Source organism: Centruroides vittatus, unplaced genomic scaffold, assembly GCF_030686945.1.
Source record: "Centruroides vittatus isolate TY-2023 unplaced genomic scaffold, ASM3068694v2 contig_926, whole genome shotgun sequence".
Classification (NCBI taxonomy): Eukaryota; Metazoa; Arthropoda; class Arachnida; order Scorpiones; family Buthidae; genus Centruroides; species Centruroides vittatus.
The window spans coordinates 2,787,523-2,811,346 of NW_027122612.1; the positions used below are offsets into that span (position 1 = coordinate 2,787,523).

Genomic DNA, 23,824 nt, shown 5'->3' on the forward strand with positions numbered 1-23,824 from the left:
AGAAACTAATGTAAAATATGATAATGTGTTCCATGCCGAAAAAAACTCAAATACTGTATTTACTTCTGTATAAGACGAGGTTTTTATTCATTTTTCACTGCTTCAAAAACCTAGGTTGTCCTGTACGCACGAGTGAAGAATCCTTTGCGTTTTTGCAATAAATCTTACAAACTGTGTATAGTTCATACTACTATTATAGCAGAGTGCTATCGAGATCAAGGTGAATGTCCCTTTTAAAGAGATGAGCCGAAAATAGCTGGTCACTTAGCAATGATTATAAATGTAGTTATTTCATATTTGTTAAATTGGTATTTTTAATGAATATTTGTACATTCTGAATCATAAAAAATAAACATTTTCCTGTATTTATATTCACTACTAGGTGTATTAAGAGAGAGAAGGCTTTTTTACATCTTTATTTCTGGTTCTTCCATATGCCGAAGACATGTGGAAGAACCAGAAATAAACATTTTCCTGTCACGTGCATTATAATCCTTTGGTTTTGCTACATGGGTATCAGGTGCTTGGCAAAGCAATCTTCAAAATACTGGAATCAGGAAATACTGCATTTTAAATTTACTCGACGAATCAGAGACAATGCTTTGCAGAGTAAGAGTGAAAAAGAGGAGAATTGTAACGAAGCTTTGGAGGACAAGTCTGAGTAGACAAGAGGTGTTACAAGAAAACATGGTTGTTTGCATTAATACGTGCATTTGATGATAATTTGACTATATGTTTAAAGCCCAAATTTTTCTTCTTTCTTTGTCAAGAAAGAAAAAATTTTGATTAAAAACATTAGCCTCATTAACACTAACTTTATTCAAATGAAAACTTCTTTAAAGAGAAATTTCAAAATATTTTACAAATGTTTGAAAGACAATTCACTTCCTAATTAGTTTGTTTACTGATTTAAAATTCACACAATATAAAAGAGAATGTTTGCCGTTTGTGTTCATCTATTTGGGAAGTTCAGTTGAAAATAAACCAATAAATAAATAAAATGAATTGAAGTATTAATGGCTCAGTAAGCATAAGCAGGTTACAATGTTCTGAATAAAGATAAATTACTAAAATTTGAAATATTTAAAATAATAATTTGTTATTGGATTACTTTACTTCATAAATGTTAAAATTATCTTAGTGTATCTGTAATCAAATACTGTATATATTCTATCATATTTACAATGTTGGATTGAGTATCTACTAAATTAACCAGATTTTCTCTTACTTTGAAATTATATCTTGAATTCTGATTATCTATTAAAATGGATTAGATTTTAAATTCCCGAGCTTTTTAAAAGTCGAAAGATTTAAATAAAATTAAAATAGAAATTATTTATAATTAATTTTTAATAGTTTTATAATTACAAAAAAATATTCAAAATGAATTTCTATTTATTTTCAGAAAATTGGATGTTTTTTGTGATTTGGTGATCCAAGCTTTACTCTCACCATTTAATTCTGAAGAAGTTAGCAATATTCAAAGCAATATGTCACATAAGCAACAGTTTTGCAAATATTCATGCAATTATTTGCAACAAAATGGTTTGTAAAAATTTGATTTATAAATATTATATATCATAATTAATTAATAAAAACAAAACAGTGAAAATTATATCAAAGATTGAATATTTCTAAAAGATTTCAAATAGTTTTTTTGTTTTATAATTGTATTTTTATTTTATTTGATTATACGTTACAAAAATTTTACATTTAAATTTTGAACATTGTCTCTTCTAATGTTTTGCAACAGTTTTGCAAATATTCATGCAATATTAAAATGTGATTTATGTTAATTTGTTCTGTGCAACAGAATATATTTCTTTATTAACATGAAGAAAGCATTTTAGACCCACTCTGGGCTGACCCTTTAAAATTATGAATATCTCCAGAATGCATAAGTATAAAGGCAAGCTGAAGATACCATATGTAATGAGAAACAAATCCACATCACAAATGATGTTGAAAGTGCCTTCTCCACATCTACATAATGCAACATGACACTCCATATTTGTGAATGCCCGCAGCTGCATGCCACTGTTGATGGCAAAATTTCACACTAGATGTTTTCTTCAGCGGAACTGTGACCGGAAAAAGTTTATTTTTAATTATTCAAAATGTGTAAATATTCATTAAAAATAACAACTTAACAAATATGAAATAGCTACATTTATAATAATTGCTAAGTGACCAGTATTTCATTAATTATTTTATAAATAAGGAGGAACTATTTTCCATGGACAAATGAGATGCAATGCAGTTTCTAATTGATGGACGTAGGTTTAAACCAATAACCAAAGGGGTGTGTCTTAGTTTGTTTACAGTAGGTGCGAACTTATGATTATAATAGACTATAGATCAGGCGTGGCCAACATACGGCCCGCTTAATGAATTTATGCGGCCCGCAATTAATCTTTCAATACTAGCTACTTAACTTCCAATAATTGGTCAAATGGATTTGCATTACTTCTTTATTTTTTAAAATAATTCCATTGTAGAGATTTACAACTTTTGTACTTGTCTGTGTGAAAGTTCCAGAATTAAAAAAAAATGATAAATTTAAAATATTAATATTTATCATAATGTATGTTAGACAGTAATTCAAGATATACAATTTAACTTAGTAATTTGTGTGCTTTGCTAGAAATATAATACTAATTTATTTACTTAAATGAATTGTTTTTGTATTTAACATTTTTAAATTTTAATATTTCGTTTGGCCCATGAAAAAAATTTTCTTTCCAATTCACCCGGGGGCAAAAACTGTTGGCCACGCCTGCTATAGATAAATGAAAGTTGAGATCAGATGCGGAAAGCTTAAGGGCATGAGGCTCCCAATTAACTACAGATGAACGTTCAGTTTGCACAGAAGTCACATTATTTCAATTCAAAATTTTTTCTGGACTGAGTTAGATAGATGATTGGCACAACTCTATTGATAACAGGAAAAGGATGATGTAAAGGGTCAAGGCACTAATAAAAGAGTTGAGAACATTGTGACAATGTCATAATAAATGTTATTATTTCATGTTTAGATTCAGAAAACACATTCCAAGCATGCCTTTTATAATAAAGACATTATCCTAGGGACTGACCACTACAATCCATATTAAAATTGTTTTATTCAACCAATAATAATTTAGGAAACATGAAAATTTAATTAAAACAAAAATTTGATTATAGTTTTCTTATTTAAATATCATATTTATGTAACATTAAAGACAGGTCAAAAATGAAATTGTTTTTTGTTTATTCCTGTTACAAAAGTAATGCGACTGAAATAAATTTTCAAATTACGTTATCACTTAACATTTATTCACAAACAAATATGGCTATAAAATGCTTTTCTTCTTTTATATATTTTAACTCATTTGTTATCTGAACAAATATATATTTATATAGGATATGTATACATACATTGCACAAAGCTATGTCTCACTCGAGACCAGGTAGAGAAATCTGTCATAGTTTCACCACTCGTTTTTTGACTGTGTCCAACCACTTCTCATTTCAGTATTTTAACTGGACAAAAACCTTGTACCAATCTTTGGATGCTCTATGACTTTATTTAAACTACGTCATTATCTTTCGTAAGATCCGTGATAGGATTTGTCACCACGAAAAAGGAGTCGTGGAGTCGTGGTATCTAAACCAATGAATAGATCACTGTTGATTACCTAGTGCAATTACATAGGAGAAACGAGATTGTAGCCTTGTGCAATGTTTGTATCTACAGCCTATGATTATTAATATATGATTTTTATAAGAAATTAAATTTTCAGAAAGGAAACATTCAGATGGTTTACCTTCAAGTTGTGTTTTGGGTAGAATTCTTCAGTTGCAGAAATTAGATTCTATTGATATTGCACATATATATTCTATGTATTTGAAAATAAAAGGCTCATGTAGTGATCTCTTAAATAACAGGTAAGGATTTGAAAATACTTAATAGCATAAAATATATTTTGTTTAAGATGTGTTTGCAAGATAAACACAAACTTAGGCCTACCCTCTTGGCATTGAAGGTCAAGAAGATACATTCATTCCAGTTATTTCAATAATTGACATTGAATATTTTTTAAATGGAAATTATAATAAGTTCAAACAGTTTTTACATTTTCATTGCCTTTATACATGTAATAATATTTTTGGTTTCAGTAATCTTCATCTGGTGGATGGTTATCCAAGAAATGAAATCCCTGTAGAAATAGGAAAACATGAAAGACAAAGTTCTGAAACAGAAATATCATATATGGCCAGAAAGGTATTTAGTAATTATTATTATGTATGCATACACGTGTGTGCATGTACACACACAGTCCAACATTAGATATAGAATGTAATATTTGCAGAATATGCACAGTTTGAAGTAGCATATCTTCTATAACACATGAATGTTGATTCTCTACCTCTAAATTCTTCAGATAAAGATCTTGGAATGGCTTTATTTTGCTACTATTGGAACTATGATTGTCTTTTCAACTTAGTTGGAAGAATCAGAGTCACCGTTGTCCCGAAGTCTCATGGAACTGCCATATATAAAACCTATTGCTTCTTTTTTAAGATAAAACAAGAAAAGACAACAAAAGTTTTTAAATTTTTTTCTAATACGTTTAAGAAAGTAGTAGAAATCATATTTAGATTAAGTATAATAAAACTTCTAAATCTTGGATTTGGAGGGTGCTAAAAATAACCAGTTTGAGTTATATAGGTGTATAAAAAATGGAAAAGTTTTTATTCGGGTGTAATGTAGAATAAGGGAAGTAATTCTGTGACATAAAATGACATATTTAAGCCCATGATATTTATTTGAATCAGAATTATATTATTCATTGTTCTGATAATGATATATCTAAATTTGTTTATTTAAATCATAAAATTATCTCTCTCTTACAGTGAAGTTATGCATTATGCAAAAAACTATTTTTGAATTACATAAATTTTCCTGTAGATGATAATTTATGTGGTTTGCAAATACATCTTTAAGAACGTGCAAAATCTTTTATATTAATAAAGCACTGGAGACAAAATTCATGCTGGCTGCCACCAACGAAGAGCTCTGCTCTAAATAGAAATATGAATTACAAAAAAATCTGTATTCTCCAATGGAAATTAAAAAACAAAATACTGAAATAAACTTTGCCTACCATGATGTCTCTTTTTCCACCTACTGTGACATAAAAGTTATTTTTCTCCTGGTTTTTAAGCTGTTTGACAATGCTACATTTAGCTGATTTTTCACAAAATAGGCACAGTTTGATAGCATTGGCTTGCATCCAGCTGTATTAAAGCTGCTTAATTTGGCATGCATCAAAAGGATATGCAGAACTTAAATTTAACTCAACAGTTGCTGACCAACCTATTAAGCTAAATACAGTAAAATCTCAACTCTCTTCTTAGCAAATGTCTGGCATTATTGTTTTATTATTATTATTTAAAATTAAATGAAGGGCCAAAACTGGGTATCTGTTTGTCAAACCTTCTCCTAAAAAACTTAGTGACTGAGTATGATTAAATGTTTATATGAATTTACTATTAATATATTGAAAACATAAAAAAAATAAATCATAACATTATTACTTTGTGCATTTTTGGAAAAATACTGCAGTATGTTAGTATATTTATTAATTAAATTGTTTCTAGGTAAAAAGGTATTTCTTTGTTACAGAAAGATATAATTCTTTATAATTTCACTATTTATGAAATATAAATATTTGTGTTAAAGAAATTAAATGTGTTACTAACTATTCTAAAATGGTACATCTCTAAAAACACATCAATATTATAATGTCTGATATTCTTTTAAAATATTTTATGTAGAAGATTACTGGTACGTTTACATGCGTATTTATAATATATTATTCTAAAGGAATGTAAAGATCTTGAAGACAGATGTTAACTTTCATCATTTTCAAAAAGTATCCAAAGATATACCATCCCATTCCAATTTTTCAAACTTTCAGGGTCATCTCATTGTTTTTTATTTCATTAAAATACTTTACTCTAGCTTTGCAAAAGGTTTTTGTTGATGGTGTATGTACCAATTGAGTACATAAAATTAACTCCTGGTGCTTTTTTTACTTTTAAAATTTTGGGAATTTCGTAGGCTGATCACTACTACTGTGATTTATGAGAATAGATCAGATTTCCATTGTGAGTTGGCCAGGCTTGACATATTGTTTAGTTTCATATATACTGAATATGCAAAAGATTTTTGATACAGACTTTGAATACAATCAATATTACATCCTTGTAAAACATTAGTGAATACTTACAAACATATCTTCCCCATAAATATTAGAGATAAGTCTTTGGTATTTGAATTCAAACCTATGTTAGATTGCATTACTATATATAATTCTTATTGTTTAAGGTAGGAGTTCCCAAACTTCTTTGACTGTCAACCCTCCTTTTTTTGCTAATACAATTAATGATGATGATGGATAAATAAATCTGGTGCACTAGTTTGTATGAGAATTTACATCATCCTGAACTGTATACAAGAACCATTTTCAATTGAACCTTGGAAGTCAATGTTGACTACTTTGGGATCCCTAGTTTAAGATCTCAGTTCAGTACCAGATTGAGACAGATGGCAGCATTAATTGAGATGTGAATGTAGTGGTTATGAGCAAAAAGCTATACAAAAATCCTAATTATTTTTAATTAATTACTCTTACAACACAATATTATTGCATATTTCCTGTATTGTTTTGAAAAACTTGAGAGGTGAATGTAGTTTTCACGAGTTCATTTTTTCTGTATGTTCCATATTGAAATAACATGCAGTCAGTTGTAATTTTCATATATTTTATTTATATATTGAAATAATCTTCATGTACACATACTTATATATTATCCATATATAACTAAATTAGCTGTTACCTAGCTATATTTCTATCTTCATAACATTAATGATTCTCTAACAATTAGATGATTGTAAAAATGTCATTTAATGTTTCATTTTCTAAAAATTTCTCATTATTTTTTTTTATTACAGATATGGGAGTTTCTTGTTGCCCTAAGTGCAAAAGATTTTTCAGTTATGGTTGTACTTCAGCAGTTATGTGAAAAGTAAGCATCTCTCTTTTATTTTAAATTAGATCACGAATACAAAGTAATTTCATTCTCGTTTACTTTGCCAGTGCCGTTCCACTCGTCCCGTCGGAACACGTAATCACGGGTTCGAATAATAAATCGTACGTATTTTCCATGTCGGTCATCGATCTCGATTCGAAGCCCCTGAATAAAGTAGAGAAAGTTTACAACGAAAATCAAGAAATGCTGAAAGCTTATGCAGTAAATGTGTAAAAACATTATCTTAATTATTCAAAAACCATAATTTGATATCCTATACAAATCTGTGTTATAATTATTCCATTTATTTGTCAAATGTGACTTGCAATTGCTTAGCAATAACTCTGTCTAAATCAAGTTTGTAAATATTATGTACATAGTTATCATGAAATTGAAAATGGCAAAAATACTCTTAATTCTCATTTGACTAGAATTTGCCACGATTTCAATAGTATAACTATTTCTCGTATTTCTGGAAAAATTGAACTATATTTTAATATAATATAAACAGTATTCTGCAGCAAAATGTGAGGATATTACTGCGAATTTCATTTCTTTAATTACGGCAAAAAGTAAAATTACCTCCGTACTAAATTACGGTATTTTAAAACGTATTTCGAGATATAGCTTCGGCAAAACGGTCGTTATACGAAATCGATACAAATCACAAACCGGAATACCATTGAAATTAAATGATTAAAATGTCTTAAAATTATGTAAAATTGATAAAAACATTAATTTTAACTGAAAATTTAGTTCCTATATACTACATTGTAATTGGAAGTCAAGTTTAAATTTGCATTCTAACTAACTCTATATTATATCAATTTATTTCTGAACTATTTCTATGTAAATAAGAGTTCTGCGCTGCCATATTGAATTTGTAGACAACAATAACACGATTATGCATTATTTCAAATAGTAAATTTGGAAAATTGATCCAGAAATGTAAATATATTAACAGTTCTTCAAAGTGTAATATCTTGCTATCTATATTTTCTTGAACGACCACTAAATGCAACATCTATTTTTTAGAATTTATTTTTATATGGGTGGACATTTAATTAAAATCTATTAAATTATCGTGATTACTTTTATTAATTAGAAACAGTTTGTTAAAATTGCATTGCAATTTTCAGAAATAGTCATGTATTGTGTATATGTGCATCAATTCTTCGTTTTCTTGGAAGTACTTACCAAAATTTTTCAAGGTAAATGTTTATAAATGTGGAAAAAAATAAATAAATAAATTTATGTGATACCAATGTGGATTTATTTTAAAATAAAAACATGTTCTTACACAATTTTGAAATTTTAATCTGAAAAATTTTTTCTTCTTGAATGAAAATTTAATTTATTCTTTTACTTTGCAGCTTTCCTTTGCTCTGTTTTTTCGGGAAGAAGAAGTGTTTTGTAAAATTTCGCTTGCCAAATTTTCTGAATTTTGCCTGTATGCCATGTCCATTTCTTCTAGTTTTTCCAAAGTTCCCAAGACATTTAGACATGCAGGCGAGTTTCTTCTTTCATTTTTGGAAGAAATCATTTCTTTGATCTCATTCTTCTGCCAAGGAGACGACTTTTTGTTTTGCAAATTACTTACAATGGCGGTTTTAGGAATTTCTCGAGTAACTATTGATTTATTCTCTACGTCTTCCTTTCCCGTATCCACCATTAACTGTACTTTAACTCCTGCAGGACTATCGATTCCCATCGCTTCTTCCGAACCAACATCAATTTTTACGGAAACAGCTTGATCGAAAGTAAATTGTTGGATTCCTTCTGTCAACCAATTTGCTTCGGAGGATTTTATGCCTTCTAATTTTAATGAACTTTCTTTTTTCTGCGTGGCAAAGTTATATTGTTCCTTGTGTTCTTCGGATTTTTGTTCTTCCGGCGATTCTTTAATTATTGTCACAATTCTTTCTTCTTCCCCTTGTTTCGTTTGTGGAACTTGCTGTCTCGAAGCAATTTGGAATTTTAAATCCATATTTTCTGAGGGTACTTCAAGCATTTCTTCATCTTTATCTTGTCTCATTTAAACACAATGGAGGGGAAGCGATTTCAGATGATTTTGAAACAACAATTGTTTGCACTTTTTTATCATCATCATCCGTTTCTTGAGGCTGAATCTTCTCCACTAAAATTTTTTCATGAATTTCTCTGATAGGCATCACAGTTTCTTTTGTTTTTTCTGAAGAAATTTCGGTATTGATTACTGGATTTGTTTTATTTTTCTCGGAAATTTCAATAAGAGATTTTATAACTTCTAAATCGTCTTTTATATTCGTAATTGACTTGGATAGTTCTATGCTTTGAAAATTTTCCGATGAAATTAATTCAACAGCGTTGTTTCGAGTGTTGTTTATATTTATCTGTGGATAGCTCCTCCGATTTAACTGCAATTTCTTTTTGATGTTTAGCATCGTCTGTTAATTCCTCAAGTGATGCTTTCAAGTCGATTTTCTTTTCTTTTTCTATATTTATGGATATTCCGATATTTATGATTTTATTGGATGGTTTCACTATTTCTTCCATCAATTCTTTTGATTCTTTTTTAACGTTTACCACTGATCTCATGCCATTTTCTGATGTATTTGTATCCGTTTCTTCTTCATAAATGCGAACATCCATCGTCTGTACGTATTCATCTTTGGATTCTTTGGAGCATGACGTGGATTTATCTCTAACGGATTTATTTTCTGGAATCTCCCGCTCGGTAATATCCATTTCATCCATCAAATTTATAAGATCTTCCACTTTTACTAATCGCAATTTCATTTCTTCGATCTCAGTTAAGAAATTTAATTGAAATTCCGCAGAGGGGATTTCGAAACCAACAACCGAGGAAGTAAGCGATTCGTTTTCTGTTATGGTCTGGATCTCAGATTGTAATTGCTCTATCAACTCTTCTTGAATTTTAATCTGATTTCCCTCCAAGTAGCGAAATTTTGATAATAAATAGTGAATGTTGCTACCTATCACTATCTCGATTACACATCTGAATGCTTCATAACATAGATTTTCAATCATCGTGATAGTTTCTCGATCTTTTCTTTTATTCAACAGTAAATATTGTCATAAACACCGTTCTATTGTTTAGCGGTTCCCAATCTTTCTTGGCTTGCGTACCCCTTGCAGCCCATTTTTCTAAATTGTACCGTTACGTTAGTAAAATGTTTGCACTTTACATAACTACAGTAGAGCATCGATTATCCGACTTAATTGGGGACGGGTTGGTCGGATAACCGAAAAGTATGAAAAAAGGGGTATACTATAGATTACTCCCTATGGAATTTCGTGTGTTTGAGTATATATCTGAACTCGGGACCGAGACGAGTTCATCGATACTCTACTTTTGGACCGGAGACGAAAAATAAAAAAGTTATCATACTTTTTTTCCGGCGATCGCGCGATGATAGGGAGTCGCGTCGCTCTCCGCTAAGTCGGCCTCGCTATCGCGATCGGGAGTCCCGTCGCTTGCCGTTAAAATTGCCTTTAGTAGACGTTTTCCTCCCTTTTTTACTTTGTTCAAGAACTATCGTGAATCGATCACTAGTTTTAGCACATGGCGGCGTGTGGTGGTGCCCATACGAGAGGTCAGTCGGGCCGCCATGTTCGCTGCCATAAGTAACATTAACCGAAATGGCGATCGCGCGATGATCGGAAGTCGCGTCGCTCTCTCCGCTCTCGTATCGCGTGTTTAACGCTCCGGGAGATGACCGTAGTCCGACGTCACGGTTTGCAGACTTTACCGCAAGATGGCAATACTAGCAACTACGGTGCCGTCTGCATGAGAGCATTAAAAAAGTATGGTAACTTAAAAAGTGTGATAACTTTTTTATTTTTCGTCTCCGGTCCAAAAATAGGGTACCGTTGAACTCGTCTCGGTCCCCTGAGTTCAAATATATAATCAACGTCCTGAAATTCCATAGGGAGTAATCTATAGTACACTCTGAAAAAATACATTATTAGTATTCGCTTGGGCCAACGATAGATCTGACACCTAGCGGTATTAGCGCGAACTACTTAATGGCGGCTACTATGGGTATAAAGTAGTTTGTTAGAATAGAAAGTGTTCACTCTATCTAATATAGGCCATCGTCAGGTTTAATATTATAAATGTTCCAAAATGGAACGTACCGTTTTCGAATATTTTACATATTTAAAATTCAAAAAACTAATTTAACTTTAAAATAAATTGAAAGAAGTGTGTATATTAAATAAATAAATAAACAAATAAAACATAGAAAACAAAGCTAAGTAGAAAGAAATGATTTAAGGGATTTTAAATGCCATTCTTTTTTCTATTATATATTTCCACGCTGTTGGAAGCGCATTAGCATCCATAGCATTTAGGCAACGGTTTTTCATTTTACTTCTATAAATTTCTACCTTTTCCATCTCCAACGCAATGGATGGAGAGTGCACCGTTTAAATGACTTTAGCCTCTTCCCATTTTACAACCGTTCCTTCAGTCTGTGCTATAATTGATAATATTCTGTTGTGTCGTTTGTCAACATTGTATCAAATAAACCACACTCGTACCCAGCAGAATTCAATATACAAAAAACTTAAACAACTTAAACAAACACCTTAATGTTCGCTGAGAAATTTATTAATTTAACTAACGTTTTCGGCTTATTCAATAAGCCATCTTCAGGTTTTAACTTTCGAACAAGAAACAATATCGTTCTATTAAAAGAATACAATAGTTTGAAAAAATTCAAATCATTAGTAACGGACAAAAAATAAAACAAAGAGGATGAACATGGTAATAAAAATAAATAAATAAACATAAATAAATAAAAATGGTAATATAAATAAATAAATATACAAAAATATATAAAAACAAAAAAAGAAAAAAAGGAAGAACGTGGTAATATAAATAAATATACAATAAAATCGTAAAAGATACAACAAATGTAAGGTAAAAACGTTTTACTCGTGCCCATATATACTACTATCTATCCTAACCAGAAATACTTCCCCATAGAGCTCACGTGTCTCTTATAAATTTTTAACTGCATATTTCCAAGCTAGAAGGAAGACCTTCTGCGTCCCTTGCGTTAATACATTTATCTCTTAGTTTGCTTCTGTAAATTTCTATCTTTTCAGCCGCTCTTGCCAAAGTTGGGGAGTGTACCTGCTTTATGATTTTCGCCTCATTCCAATGTACTAAGGATCCCTCCGCCTGCCCCATCTGGGCTAATACCGTTGTGTTGGAACCTTTTCTAATATCATATTTATGTTCCTTGATCCTTATTCCTAGGTTTCTAGTAGTAACCCCTACATAATCTTTATTAATACCTAATAGCTGGTTCTCGTAGGGAATCTTATACACACCCGCCTTATCTTCTTTTTTAACTAACCCTTTATCGTTTCTAAGTATTTTATACAAATTCGGAGCTCTTTTCAAGATCACCCTTGTATCCTTAGTTCTTGCTATTTCTTTCATAATCCCTCCCAGATACTTATTGTATGTAAATTTCGTGTATCTGTAAGGCCCGTGCCTGGTGTCTCTTATCATTACTGGCCTCAAATTTTCTAATAATTCCCTCAATGACTTTCCTCCTATAACCTAATGTTCCTGCTATCTGTATAATTCTTTCTATTGTATAATTCTATAGGCGGGTGTGTATAAGATTCCCTACGAGAACCAGCTATTAGGTATTAATAAAGATTATGTAGGGGTTACTACTAGAAACCTAGGAATAAGGATCAAGGAACATAAATATGATATTAGAAAAGGTTCCAACACAACGGTATTAGCCCAGATGGGGCAGGCGGAGGGATCCTTAGTACATTGGAATGAGACGAAAATCATAAAGCAGGTACACTCTCCAACTTTGGCAAGAGCGGCTGAAAAGATAGAAATTTACAGAAGCAAACTAAGAGATAAATGTATTAACGCAAGGGACATGCAGAATTGCATGTCCCTTGCGTTATACACATTGCGTATACATATATATTGAAATATGCAGTTAAAAATTTATAAGAGACACGTGAGCTCTATGGGGAAGTATTTCTGGTTAGGATAGATAGTAGTATATATGGGCACGAGTAAAACGTTTTTACCTTACATTTGTTGTATCTTTTACGATTTTATTGTATATTTATTTATATTACCACGTTCTTCCTTTTTTTCTTTTTTTGTTTTTATATATTTTTGTATATTTATTTATTTATATTACCATTTTTATTTATTTATGTTTATTTATTTATTTTTATTACCATGTTCATCCTCTTTGTTTTATTTTTTGTCCGTTACTAATGATTTGAATTTTTTCAAACTATTGTATTCTTTTAATAGAACGATATTGTTTCTTGTTCGAAAGTTAAAACCTGAAGATGGCTTATTGAATAAGCCGAAAACGTTAGTTAAATTAATAAATTTCTCAGCGAACATTAAGGTGTTTGTTTAAGTTGTTTAAGTTTTTTGTATATTGTATCAAATGCTCTTTTTTTTATAAAAATCGAGAATGATCCATAAAAGAGCACCTAATATCTGTAGCTTGCTACGGAACGATAAAGACAGCGTAAAAAAGGGAAGGTAAAGCTGGGGTATATAAAATTCCATTTGAAAATCAACAGTTAGGAATCGAAAAAGATTATGTGGGTGTGACTAGAAGAAACCTGGCGGTACGTCTGCGAGAACATACATACAATTTTGACAAAGGACACAACACTATTAGCAATTATGGCACAGACTGAAGGAGCGATTGTAAAATGGGAAGAGGCTAAAGTCATTTAAACGGTGCACTCTCCATCCATTGCGTTGGAGATGGAAAAGGTGGAAATTTATAAAAGTAAAATGAAAAACCGTTGCCTAAATGCTATGGATGCTAATGCGCTTCCAACAGCGTGGAAATATATAATAGAAAAAAGAATGGCATTTAAAAACCCTTAAATCATTTCTTTCTACTTAGCTTTGTTTTCTATATTTTATTTGTTTATTTATTTATTTAATATACACACTTCTTTCAATTTATTTTAAAGTTAAATTATTTTTTTGAATTTTAAATATGTAAAATATTCGAAAACGGTACGTTCCATTTTGGAACATTTATAATATTAAACCTGACGCTGGCCTATATTAGATAGGGTGAAAACATTTGTATAAAAGAATTTTAAGCTCAGCAAAATTAGCTGTGGTAAAACTGAAGTGAAATGTTTGCTGAGAAAGAGCTGGATAGATGTGAAGTTATCAGTTTTAGTATTTCCTCGCCTTCTGTAAGACATCTTTTTCGGTCAGCCACATATTCTAAAATGTCACAAAGTGTAATCATCGTGACATAAAAAACCACGAAATCAACTAGGATTAATGTCGGATACAAATGCGAATAAAACGTTTTGACTACAGAGAGAAAAGTTATTAAAAAGACAACACACAAGTAACTCTCGTACGTTGTCAAGCACGTTATACCCTTTGTGGCAGCCATTTTGGTCTACTCATACGCCATCTATATTTACTGGCACAAGCGAATAGTGTATTAAGCCTGGTTTAAATACTAGCCTCCCTTTCATGGTCGAGCCAGTGCTGCCAGCTAAAACATGCAAAAATTTAATAAAAGTAATATTAAAGTAGCCAAGACATAACCAAATATTGTAGCGCCACATCACTAGCGGACATTTGAATTTGCCGACAAGAACACGGTTGGTTAATCGGGAGTCGGATAATCGATGCTCTACTGTAATTTAAACTTGTTACAACTGTAAATAAATAGCAGTGATGTGACAAGGAAGGTGCCCAGGGCCGCTGAATTGATGAAAATTAAAAGATTATATCTGTATAGATATAAATGTTTAGTGTTCGGTGTATTTTCTACTTTTCTACTTATTATACTCTGAGGTCGGTTAATAAAAAAGAAACTAATAATAAATTAAATAATAAAGTGAGTGTATAAAAACTATTAAACACTGGCTAGTCGTGGGTTTGCGCCTCGCCAACGGGGTGGCCGCGTGGAGTTTTTCGGATTTTCTTCATGTTTGTAACACCTAAATAGGGACGGCCGGATGGCCGAGCGGTAAAGGTGACAGCCTACCGCTCTGGGGGACCCGGGATCGAATCCGAACGGGTCGAATAATCCCCAGGAATTTTTCGGGAGGGTGGTCCGTTCGGATATGTCGGGCCCCGTCCCTCACCACCTGGTCGCCCCATTGTGGCCCTGGCCGAACCCATAATGGGCCTACTAAAAGAGGCCCTCTTAGTGCCCACAGGGCGGAAAGAGTTAAAAAAAAAACACCTAAATAGGGGCCAGTTTCCTATAGAAAGTCCTTCCGGGAAGCATCCCCTTCGGCAGATCGCTCACGTGTCGCGTTGCCATAAACAATTAATCCGATCCAAAAGACATTTTTATTTTCTTTAAAATTAAAAATTAATGAATCAATAGTAAAGAAAAGTTTCGAAAGAGCTCTGGTAAAGCGGTTATGGTGGCAACCTACAGCTCTGGGGAATCCGAGATCGTGACAGGACGGGTTTGAAAAAAACAAGAATTTTTCGGATATGTCTCACCACCCGGCGCCCGAGTGTGGACCTGGCCGAACCCATAATGGGCTTGCTAAAAACCTTTCTTGGTGCTCATAGATGGAAAGAGTTAAAAGAAAACACATACAATAAAAACTATTTTTATAAATAATTTTGCTGTTACCGAATTCAAAACGGACATAATGCGCTATCGCGCGACAACTGTACATCTTCGTTTTCCAGCTGAAAATGTACGAAAGTCCAAATTTTACGGACCCACCATTAATACTGTAGATCATAAATCAAACATCATTGTTATAACACGTAACATTCAGATGTAACACTATATGGGGATACGAATTTTCATCCACTTCAGGCAGATGACGTCTCAATACGTTTATCCGATGCGGATGAGGGATGAAGAATGATCCTAATTATTACTATGATAAATTACGAGTATCTGGATCGAACTGGAAACAAGCGGCATCACTTTTTATCGCCCCGTCATTTGGCCGAATTGACATACTGTATTTAAGAAGGATTTATTTTAAAATATATTTTAAACATTTTTCTTTCTTAAACGGACAAAAGCTGAAGTTTCATTGGTTCAAATATACGTGCTTCGGATTTTTCTCCCAATTTCTCGCTTCGTTACGATAATTTCAAAGTCAGATTCACAGAAAGTTTGAAGGATTTAACATGTAGATAGTAGGAGGGAGAAGTTTCATTATTTATAGTAAAATTAATAACATTTTATAGAAAATATTTATAAAAATAAATCGTATCATTGTGTATTTTTGAGTTTTAATTGAAAATTAGTAAAATAAATTTTTTAATCCTAATATTTCGTTTTCTAATCGGGATTGTAGAGGGCGTGATGAAATTCAAATTTGAAATTTAAGGCTCGTCTGTTTTACTCGTTCGAAACGCTGGTTTGTCACGTGAGCTGCGCTTTTTTGCTAAAAACGAACATTTGAGCAATAAGCTCGCGCAGTTCGTAGAAATTCGAACGAATGACCGAAAGAACTTCGATGTGCAGGAGTAATTTCATATAAAAGAACAATTTTCAAAGGTAATAAATTTAATTGCCCGATACAAAATATGCAGAATTTAATGAACACATTTATTTTTATATAAAGGCTGAATATAAAGTAATGTTTTATATCTTCTATACAGATCATTCGAATTTGAAAATTCAAAATAGTGTTCCAGTTTCTGAATACTTTAGAATTGTACATTAATAGGTAAATATGACAATAATTACGTATTTATTTAAACTTATATTGCGTCTTAACAATTGGGATTTTATTTATCTTATCTTAAATTGTTTATAAAAGTGCAATTAAAATTTGTTGAATGTTGAAGAAAATCTAGTTTATGGGTTTTAACTACATACTAACAAAATATGTACAAATGTACACACACTATTTAATCAATTAATAGCCCCACTATGCATCTACCCACCCAAACCTCACGGTGGAGCTATTAGTAGGGTTTAATTACCTAAAGAATAAGATCAACCATACAGAATTCTGCTTAGTAACAGTAATAACCTTTCGTCGTCCCAAATGTAGGATTTAAAAGTCTTCCAAAAGATATTTTGCTAATTGGGTTCACGAATCTTTAGACCAATGAACCTTTTCGGCTTTCAGTAAAACATGTAAAATGTATCAATCTGCAAACGTTTTCGAAATCTACCCGATTCCAGCTTCGGGTTGAAAGAGTTGGTTTCGAATTGGAATGCATCGAATAGAATGCACGCGTAGAATTTAAATTTGAACAGGTCAGAATAAGACATGCGTTGAGCCCTACTACGTCGCCCAGGCTATAACGATGTTTCGTTCCATTCTCGCCGTGATTTGGATAGCTGTATCTTGTCCCTAGAGTTGATGCAATTGGGAGCTACGACTGGCTTTAAATAGGCTATTTCAATGGACTGAAAGAGTCTGATGTGGTTCCAATTTGTAGAGGATGTGATGAGCTGGGCCTGATTTAATTTAGCCTCTATATGGTCTTTACAGGCAAAGCTAGACAGGGCGATGATGTTTTTTCAGTGCTTTATGTCATAGTTGTGTTCACGTATCTTCTGATGACCTGGTGGTACCCTTCCTACTTCTCTCATACACTTCTGGGAGTTTCTGGCGGTTTGGGGATCTTTTCCGTTTCCTAATATCGTTTAATTATAAAGAATGTCGTCGGATTCCTCCTATATATAATTCTTAACTCTCTGCACCTTGCTATTCTTGCATATATCGATGGCAGCTTATAGTTGAAGTTCAAACTCAATAGACAATTTGATCCCACATCATGTAAATTTCATTAAAACGTTTTAATATGCTGGCTTGAATGGTATTCATGAAAGATTTATATGCTTCCATCTTTATAACATCATCGAGATGTTTTGATAATAGTAATAAGAAGCGCAGAGCCCAAACGGTTGAAAGTTGAAATTTGGTACACAGTTAGGGTACATCATAACAATGTACACTAAGAAGGGATTTTTCGAAATTCCCTCTGCGAGGCGAGGGAGAGGATTAAAAATTACACTGAACTCGGTTTATACTGTACTATTTTAGATGCAGTTTTTTGTGTTTTTGCGGAAAACCGAACATATATTTAGATCCATCTAAAAATTCTCTAATTAGTCTGGGAAGAAGGTGAACCTAATTCTTGCACCCGGTGAAAACTGGTAAAATCGGCTATAATCTAATAATTTTCATTTTCGCTATCGTTACTTTTTGCCCGAGCAACGCCGGGCTCATCTGCTAGTATCCTAATAAAGCATTAAAACTTGATAGCATTTCGGGTTTACCAAGTTTAATGCTTAAAGATGATGCTTCTTTAATCAGACTTGTTAAGTTAAAGCTTTTTGCATTTGTTCTTTGGATTATTTAGAACTTACATAACTTGTTAATTTTCGGGATAATACTATTATGTGTATTTTTTCTCGTTATAGAAAAAGATGGATGCGAACTACGTAGACGTACGTTCGGAATTTGTTAACGATTATATGAATTGTTATATGAATAAAAGGAAACTTTTAAAGATATATAATACCATTGTATTGCTGGAAAGTAAATATTTGAATGCAAAAGCGTCGATAAAAAGAACAATAAATTGCATTAAAGATGAACTCATGGGTGAATTGGATGTCACTTATCAATCGAAACTTCAGTTTCTGCTTGATTTTCAGAGAAAAGTCGGGGAATACCTTTCCAACCTTATAAATCTCTGCAGCAATTACCACCGTTTGCGCGATATCTCGAGGCTGGCAGAGAATAGTCCCAACAAAGTTCGTCTTCTACCTTATATTCCTCTGGATTTTATACCGGAAGACATTTCGATAGCCAAATCGGCTATTGGTTATCTCAAAACGTGTACTTATTTGCCAGAGGAACTGACTCTTACTACATCCGAAGTGGATAAGTATTGGTTAGAAACGAGAAATGGCAAGCCTTGGCATTCTCTTTTAATATATTCTCTAACTGCTTTCGCCGAAAATTTTGCAGGTAGAAAGTTTTACGGAAATGTCATTGATAGAAAAAATGGTTTCTATTTAATTACTTTGTATAACAATTTCGGTATTGATTATAAAGTCTCTGTTTATTTGTATGGTCATCATGTAAGAAACAGTCCATTGATAATAAAAGTTCCTCCTCTTAGAAGTGACGAATATGGATCTTGTTATTTAGAAAACGCACGTGTAGAGACTTCAACACTTAAAACAGTTGAAATACCGAATCAGAATGAAAGTATTCCTAAGCTTCTCAGCGACGACGGTATTTGCAGTTCATTTAATACAGATAACACCAGCTCATTCTTAAAGTCTGAGTGGGACAAAAGTACAAGAAACGCTAACAGAATGGATAATTTGAAGATCGGTGCTACTGGAGGAGATGGGTTTTGGTCTCCGCAAACAGATGAGAATTTAAATGGCTCGATAAGAGGTGATAGCACTCGTGCTCGCAAAAGTTCGAAATATTCTGATGACGATGATGAAGGTAAGAATACATTCACATCCGAAGTACGTTCTATATTTGTTTATTGTGCTTATTTAATGTTCTTTATTTTAAAATATCTAGAGAAAATTGTTCCAGTCACTGCCAAACTCACGCATGTGATTTCTAAGCAATGCGGAGTGGATCTTAAACACCCCATCGGCGTCGCCGTGACTAATAATAAAGACATAGTTATATGCGACACAGGAAACCACAGAGTTTGGATCGTGGACGAAACCGGAAAGAGAAAGGCAATATTTAATACCACGGATCAAGGTAACTTGGTTAGAAAAAGAATTAAAGTTTAAGATATTTGAATTATGTAATTGAACTTTCAGGTAGGAGCCTTCGCAGGCCTTCGGCAGTCGTTATACTTGGAAATGGGGATTTAGTTATCAAAGATAATAATTCTCTTCACTTTTACGATTCTAATGGGATATTCATCAAAAGTATTGGCAATAGAATATTAAACAGACCTTTCGGTATTTATATTATAATTAGACCTTATAATTATAGTATCAAACAAGTGATTGTATACAATTAGTTGAAAATGTTTTAAGGATTGGTGCTGACGGAAAATGAAAAGTTAGTGACTCTATGCGAGAGTAGGCAGCCGAAGTTGTTTGTGTTTAACAATGACGGCCATTTGGAAAATAAGAGCTTTTATCAGCCGCTATTGAACAGGCCAGAAAATTCGAAATGTCGTTTCATGGCCACATACAATAACGAATTAGTCGTATCCGATTTAGGTGAGTTTAAGATTATTTTATTCCTTAAGAAGTAGAAACTAATCGTATTTCCATTGTTTTAGGATTAAGCACGATGTACAAGACTAATTTATTGGGTGAACAAATCCAAGTTTTTGGCTCTTACGGCAGAACTCCCGGAAATTTCAACGAACCGTCAGGAATTGCATTAGATTCCCATGGTACTATGCTGATAGGAGATAGCAGGAATGACAGGATTCAGGTCAGTGTTCGGTGTTTCTTTAATATTAATGTTTAAAATTATATATGCAATGAAAATACAAGTAGTAATTAAAATATCAGAGAGATTGCTTGTTGGTATAAAACCCTGATGTCCGACGGTTGAGGGGATAGGATGTGTATTATAGAGTCACTTATGTCTTATAGAGCTATATATCTGCGTTTGAGGCCAGTTGGTATTTCAGAAATTTACACAAATGATTAGCCTTAGTTAAGTCATATCTGTCTTTACATTCCCAACAGACTCCTTCTTGTAGACTTTGAATCAACGATTGGTGTGTTCATATAGTGGAAAGTATTGACATAACCCGTCCGTCCTTTAAACTGTATACATAATTAATGGACTACACCTTAAAGGGGATTCAGATCAGGGCATCGTTTCACTCACTCTAGCTAGCTAACTCTGTTTGCGGCAATGATTGAAATGGCTTAGTCTGTAGTGTGCTAGTGCTTCACATTAATTAATCTATTTGTTTATCCAAAAGAAATTGCCAATAGTGTTAATAAGCACTGTTGCAAAAACAACTGTTTGTAGTTATGGAAACGAAAGAAAGGTTTACAGCACAAATAGGTGTAAATAGACGAAAAAAGCGTAACGTAAACAATTATTTTTGTTGAGTAGGATCTCAATATATATCTACTATGTACGGCCACCTCAAGCTTAGTAAACAGCTTTGCAGCCTCTGGCGTTGAGTGGATGAGTTTCTTTAAGTATTCTATTACAAGCTGTTTATACCAACCCCACTTTTAATATATTCCTGTAATACTGTTTATTTTCAGGCTACTTCTCTGCAATTTTCATACCTACAATATATCAATAGCTCGACCTGACCAGATTTTGCTTCTGATCTGGACCTCTAGGAAGTTTTTTACTTAAATATCGATTTGTACTTTAATTTAAGTGACATAGTTAACAGGCTATAGAGAAAAGGACACATTAGAGTTTACGCTTCCCTCTGTGATATTATTACACAGAGTTGTCCTGGAAGATGCAAGATTTGGCATCATAAACTTTGGTTCCTTGATTATTGGAATTTTGGAATTTGGTAAGATGTTTTTGTAGCACTATGCATTGACAGACCCATTTATAAAGTACAGTCTGTATCCCCTCACAATTTGACTAGCCAGAAACTTTACTGTCTTCGTCAAGCAATCTCTGTTAAAGGTCTTGCCTTTTCTTGACCAAGGGCAAGGATTAGGAAGTATATAGGGTGATGTAAACATGGTTTACACTATACTCTGTCTCAGTTAAGTTGATAGTGACATAGATGACATGACATGACAAAAACCACCGTGATAGATGAACTACTGAAGAACTCCAATATACTTGCACACAAATAGTTCAATTATAAAATTTATTTACAGGAGTCTCACATTATATAATTATTAACAATAAGCAACACGATAATACTTTATTTTAAAACTATTAACGTATGAAAACTAAAAACAGTTACACAGTAATATGCTGTTATATGTTAGTGTTCACTATCAGCGTAGTTGAAACGGAGTATAGGTCTTGTTTCTGTGGTCAGTTGTATGGCTTCGATAGATGGGAACAGTTTACGGGATTTATTAATGAATGAATCCTTACACCGGGGACCCCTGGTTACGCTAATGATGATCAGCACTATTCAAATGTGCAACTTTACTGGCCGTCTTTCAGTGCACTATACAATCAATCAATTAGTTCTCTGATTCTTAATGTAGTAGACTCTCGCTAATCCAGTTCTCAGTTATCCAGCATACTCTCCAGTGTTATTGCCTTTGAAAATGCCATGTCGCACAACCTGTTTACCTGTTTATTCAGTTTATTTCTTTGTACAGTCTTGCATGTCAGCGCAATATATAATTTGCCCATCCGTCTCCATAAAAACAATACCAAAGGGAACAGGTCACATCATTCAGTTGTCTTTAGGCTTATACATTCGTTAATCCAGCAATCGCACTAATCCGGCACCCTCCTGTACAAAGAATGGCAGGATTAGAGAGCATCTACTGTAATAGAAACAGTTTTTGATGGTTGTCGAAACATTAAGAATAACTTTGTTTTACAGATCTTCGATTGGGACGGAGAATATTTGGACGTAGTGCGATTTTTGGAACCCATTCGTAGGCCCTCGGATATTACCTTAACTTCCGACGGTTACCTGTACGTTCTTAATTACCTAGACCATTTTCTAGGTATTTATAAATTAGAGATGGACGAAGAATAATACTCCAAACAATACACACGTAATAGTTGTCATAAATTATATAGAGCTGTTTATTGTCTCCATTATTTAATGTTTATTTAATGTAAGATATATTTATATTGTTCTTTTTTTGTCTGTAAGAAAACGGACAATTTAATTTATGTAAAAAACATATATTTTACTTTACAATAATTAAATTGTTTCAACATTGTTTGTTTGAAAAATTCCAGTTTGTATTTATTGTATTTGAAGTTTTTAGCGGTTTTAAGTGTGCGATTGGCATAATAAAACGCAAAAAATAGTTTAAATACTTTAAAAATTTATGTAAAATTTCATGTATAAATAAATTTTCTGGTTTGAAATTTATTTTTAAAAAGTGCTCCAAAAACGCGACAGAAAAATCGTAAAGTTTTCGCGCGTTTATTCAAAATTCGAAAAAACAGACATGCGTAATCAATTGCGCATACGAAATTTAAACAACTTTTCAAAATTTCAAACCGTAATTTGCGCGATCGAATGCGTAACAATAAATTTTTTACTCTGTCTGTGGCCTTCAGGCCTTTTTATCAAGCACATTACTAACGTTAGGACAGACTCCGATATATCAGGGACAGACCGTTTTTCGACTGCCAGGACCACCTCTACAGGCGTATTCGTTAATGCTACCGTTTCGACAAGAAAGGAGATTATTCTTTAAGTGTCAAACGTTAAAATCGTCACAAAAGTGTAAGTATTATTGTTTTTTTTTTTTTATGTTTTAAACAACCATAATCTTAACGGTTTTCTTGAGTAATGTGAATTCAGTAAGCAAATACTTGATGGAAAATCTAATATAGTTGTCCTCATTGTTCTAGACAGACTTATTTAGACTTAACAATAGTTAACAACTCGGGAGGCGTAAAAGAGAAAATTTCTTCATCCCACTTAAAACAGTTGGAACACAGCTATTAGGGAAAAAGTACAGAAGAATATGGATAAAAAAAAATAGAGAATACACAGATGTACACAGGTAATTTTCAGCTACGATGAATAAAGTTTGTATATTATGATACTGCAGAAATGTATCAGAAGGCAGTTTCTAAAATTCTACCACTCTGGTTTCAAACT

At 32.6% G+C, this 23,824-nt stretch overlaps 3 protein-coding genes across 4 annotated transcripts in view; 2 read left to right on the top strand and 1 right to left on the bottom strand.

The window, feature by feature from the left end:
* Positions 1-8,338, top strand: part of Ipk1 (Inositol phosphate kinase 1) — a 49,859-nt gene extending 41,521 nt beyond the window's left edge. For both annotated transcript variants that reach the window (XM_067281696.1, XM_067281695.1), the window contains exons 10-14: positions 1,406-1,545; positions 3,783-3,927; positions 4,159-4,264; positions 7,001-7,074; positions 7,146-8,338. In XM_067281696.1, the coding sequence (XP_067137797.1) occupies positions 1,406-1,545; positions 3,783-3,927; positions 4,159-4,264; positions 7,001-7,074; positions 7,146-7,311 (631 nt within the window). In that variant the 3' untranslated portion in view covers positions 7,312-8,338. The remainder of the gene's footprint in view (positions 1-1,405; positions 1,546-3,782; positions 3,928-4,158; positions 4,265-7,000; positions 7,075-7,145) is intronic.
* Positions 1-23,824, bottom strand: part of Jwa (PRA1 family protein Jwa) — a 124,576-nt gene that overhangs the window by 64,078 nt on the left and 36,674 nt on the right. The window lies entirely within an intron of this gene.
* On the top strand, positions 16,705-22,778 carry LOC136984726 (tripartite motif-containing protein 2-like). The gene is made up of 7 exons (XM_067281831.1): positions 16,705-16,785; positions 18,498-19,542; positions 19,624-19,815; positions 19,878-20,021; positions 20,100-20,288; positions 20,351-20,508; positions 22,580-22,778. The coding sequence occupies exons 2-7, from the start codon at positions 18,504-18,506 to the stop codon at positions 22,736-22,738; spliced, it is 1,881 nt and encodes a 626-aa protein (XP_067137932.1). The 5' UTR covers positions 16,705-16,785; positions 18,498-18,503; the 3' UTR covers positions 22,739-22,778.

Excerpts from the sequence above, each read along its gene's own strand:
- LOC136984726 (XM_067281831.1), top strand. The coding sequence starts at position 18,504 with ATGGATGCGAACTACGTAGACGTACGTTCGGAATTTGTTAACGATTAT. Across the intron at positions 19,816-19,877 it reads ATTTAATACCACGGATCAAG|GTAGGAGCCTTCGCAGGCCT; the intron begins GTAACTTGGTTA and ends TTGAACTTTCAG. Across the intron at positions 20,509-22,579 it reads GCAGGAATGACAGGATTCAG|ATCTTCGATTGGGACGGAGA; the intron begins GTCAGTGTTCGG and ends TTTGTTTTACAG.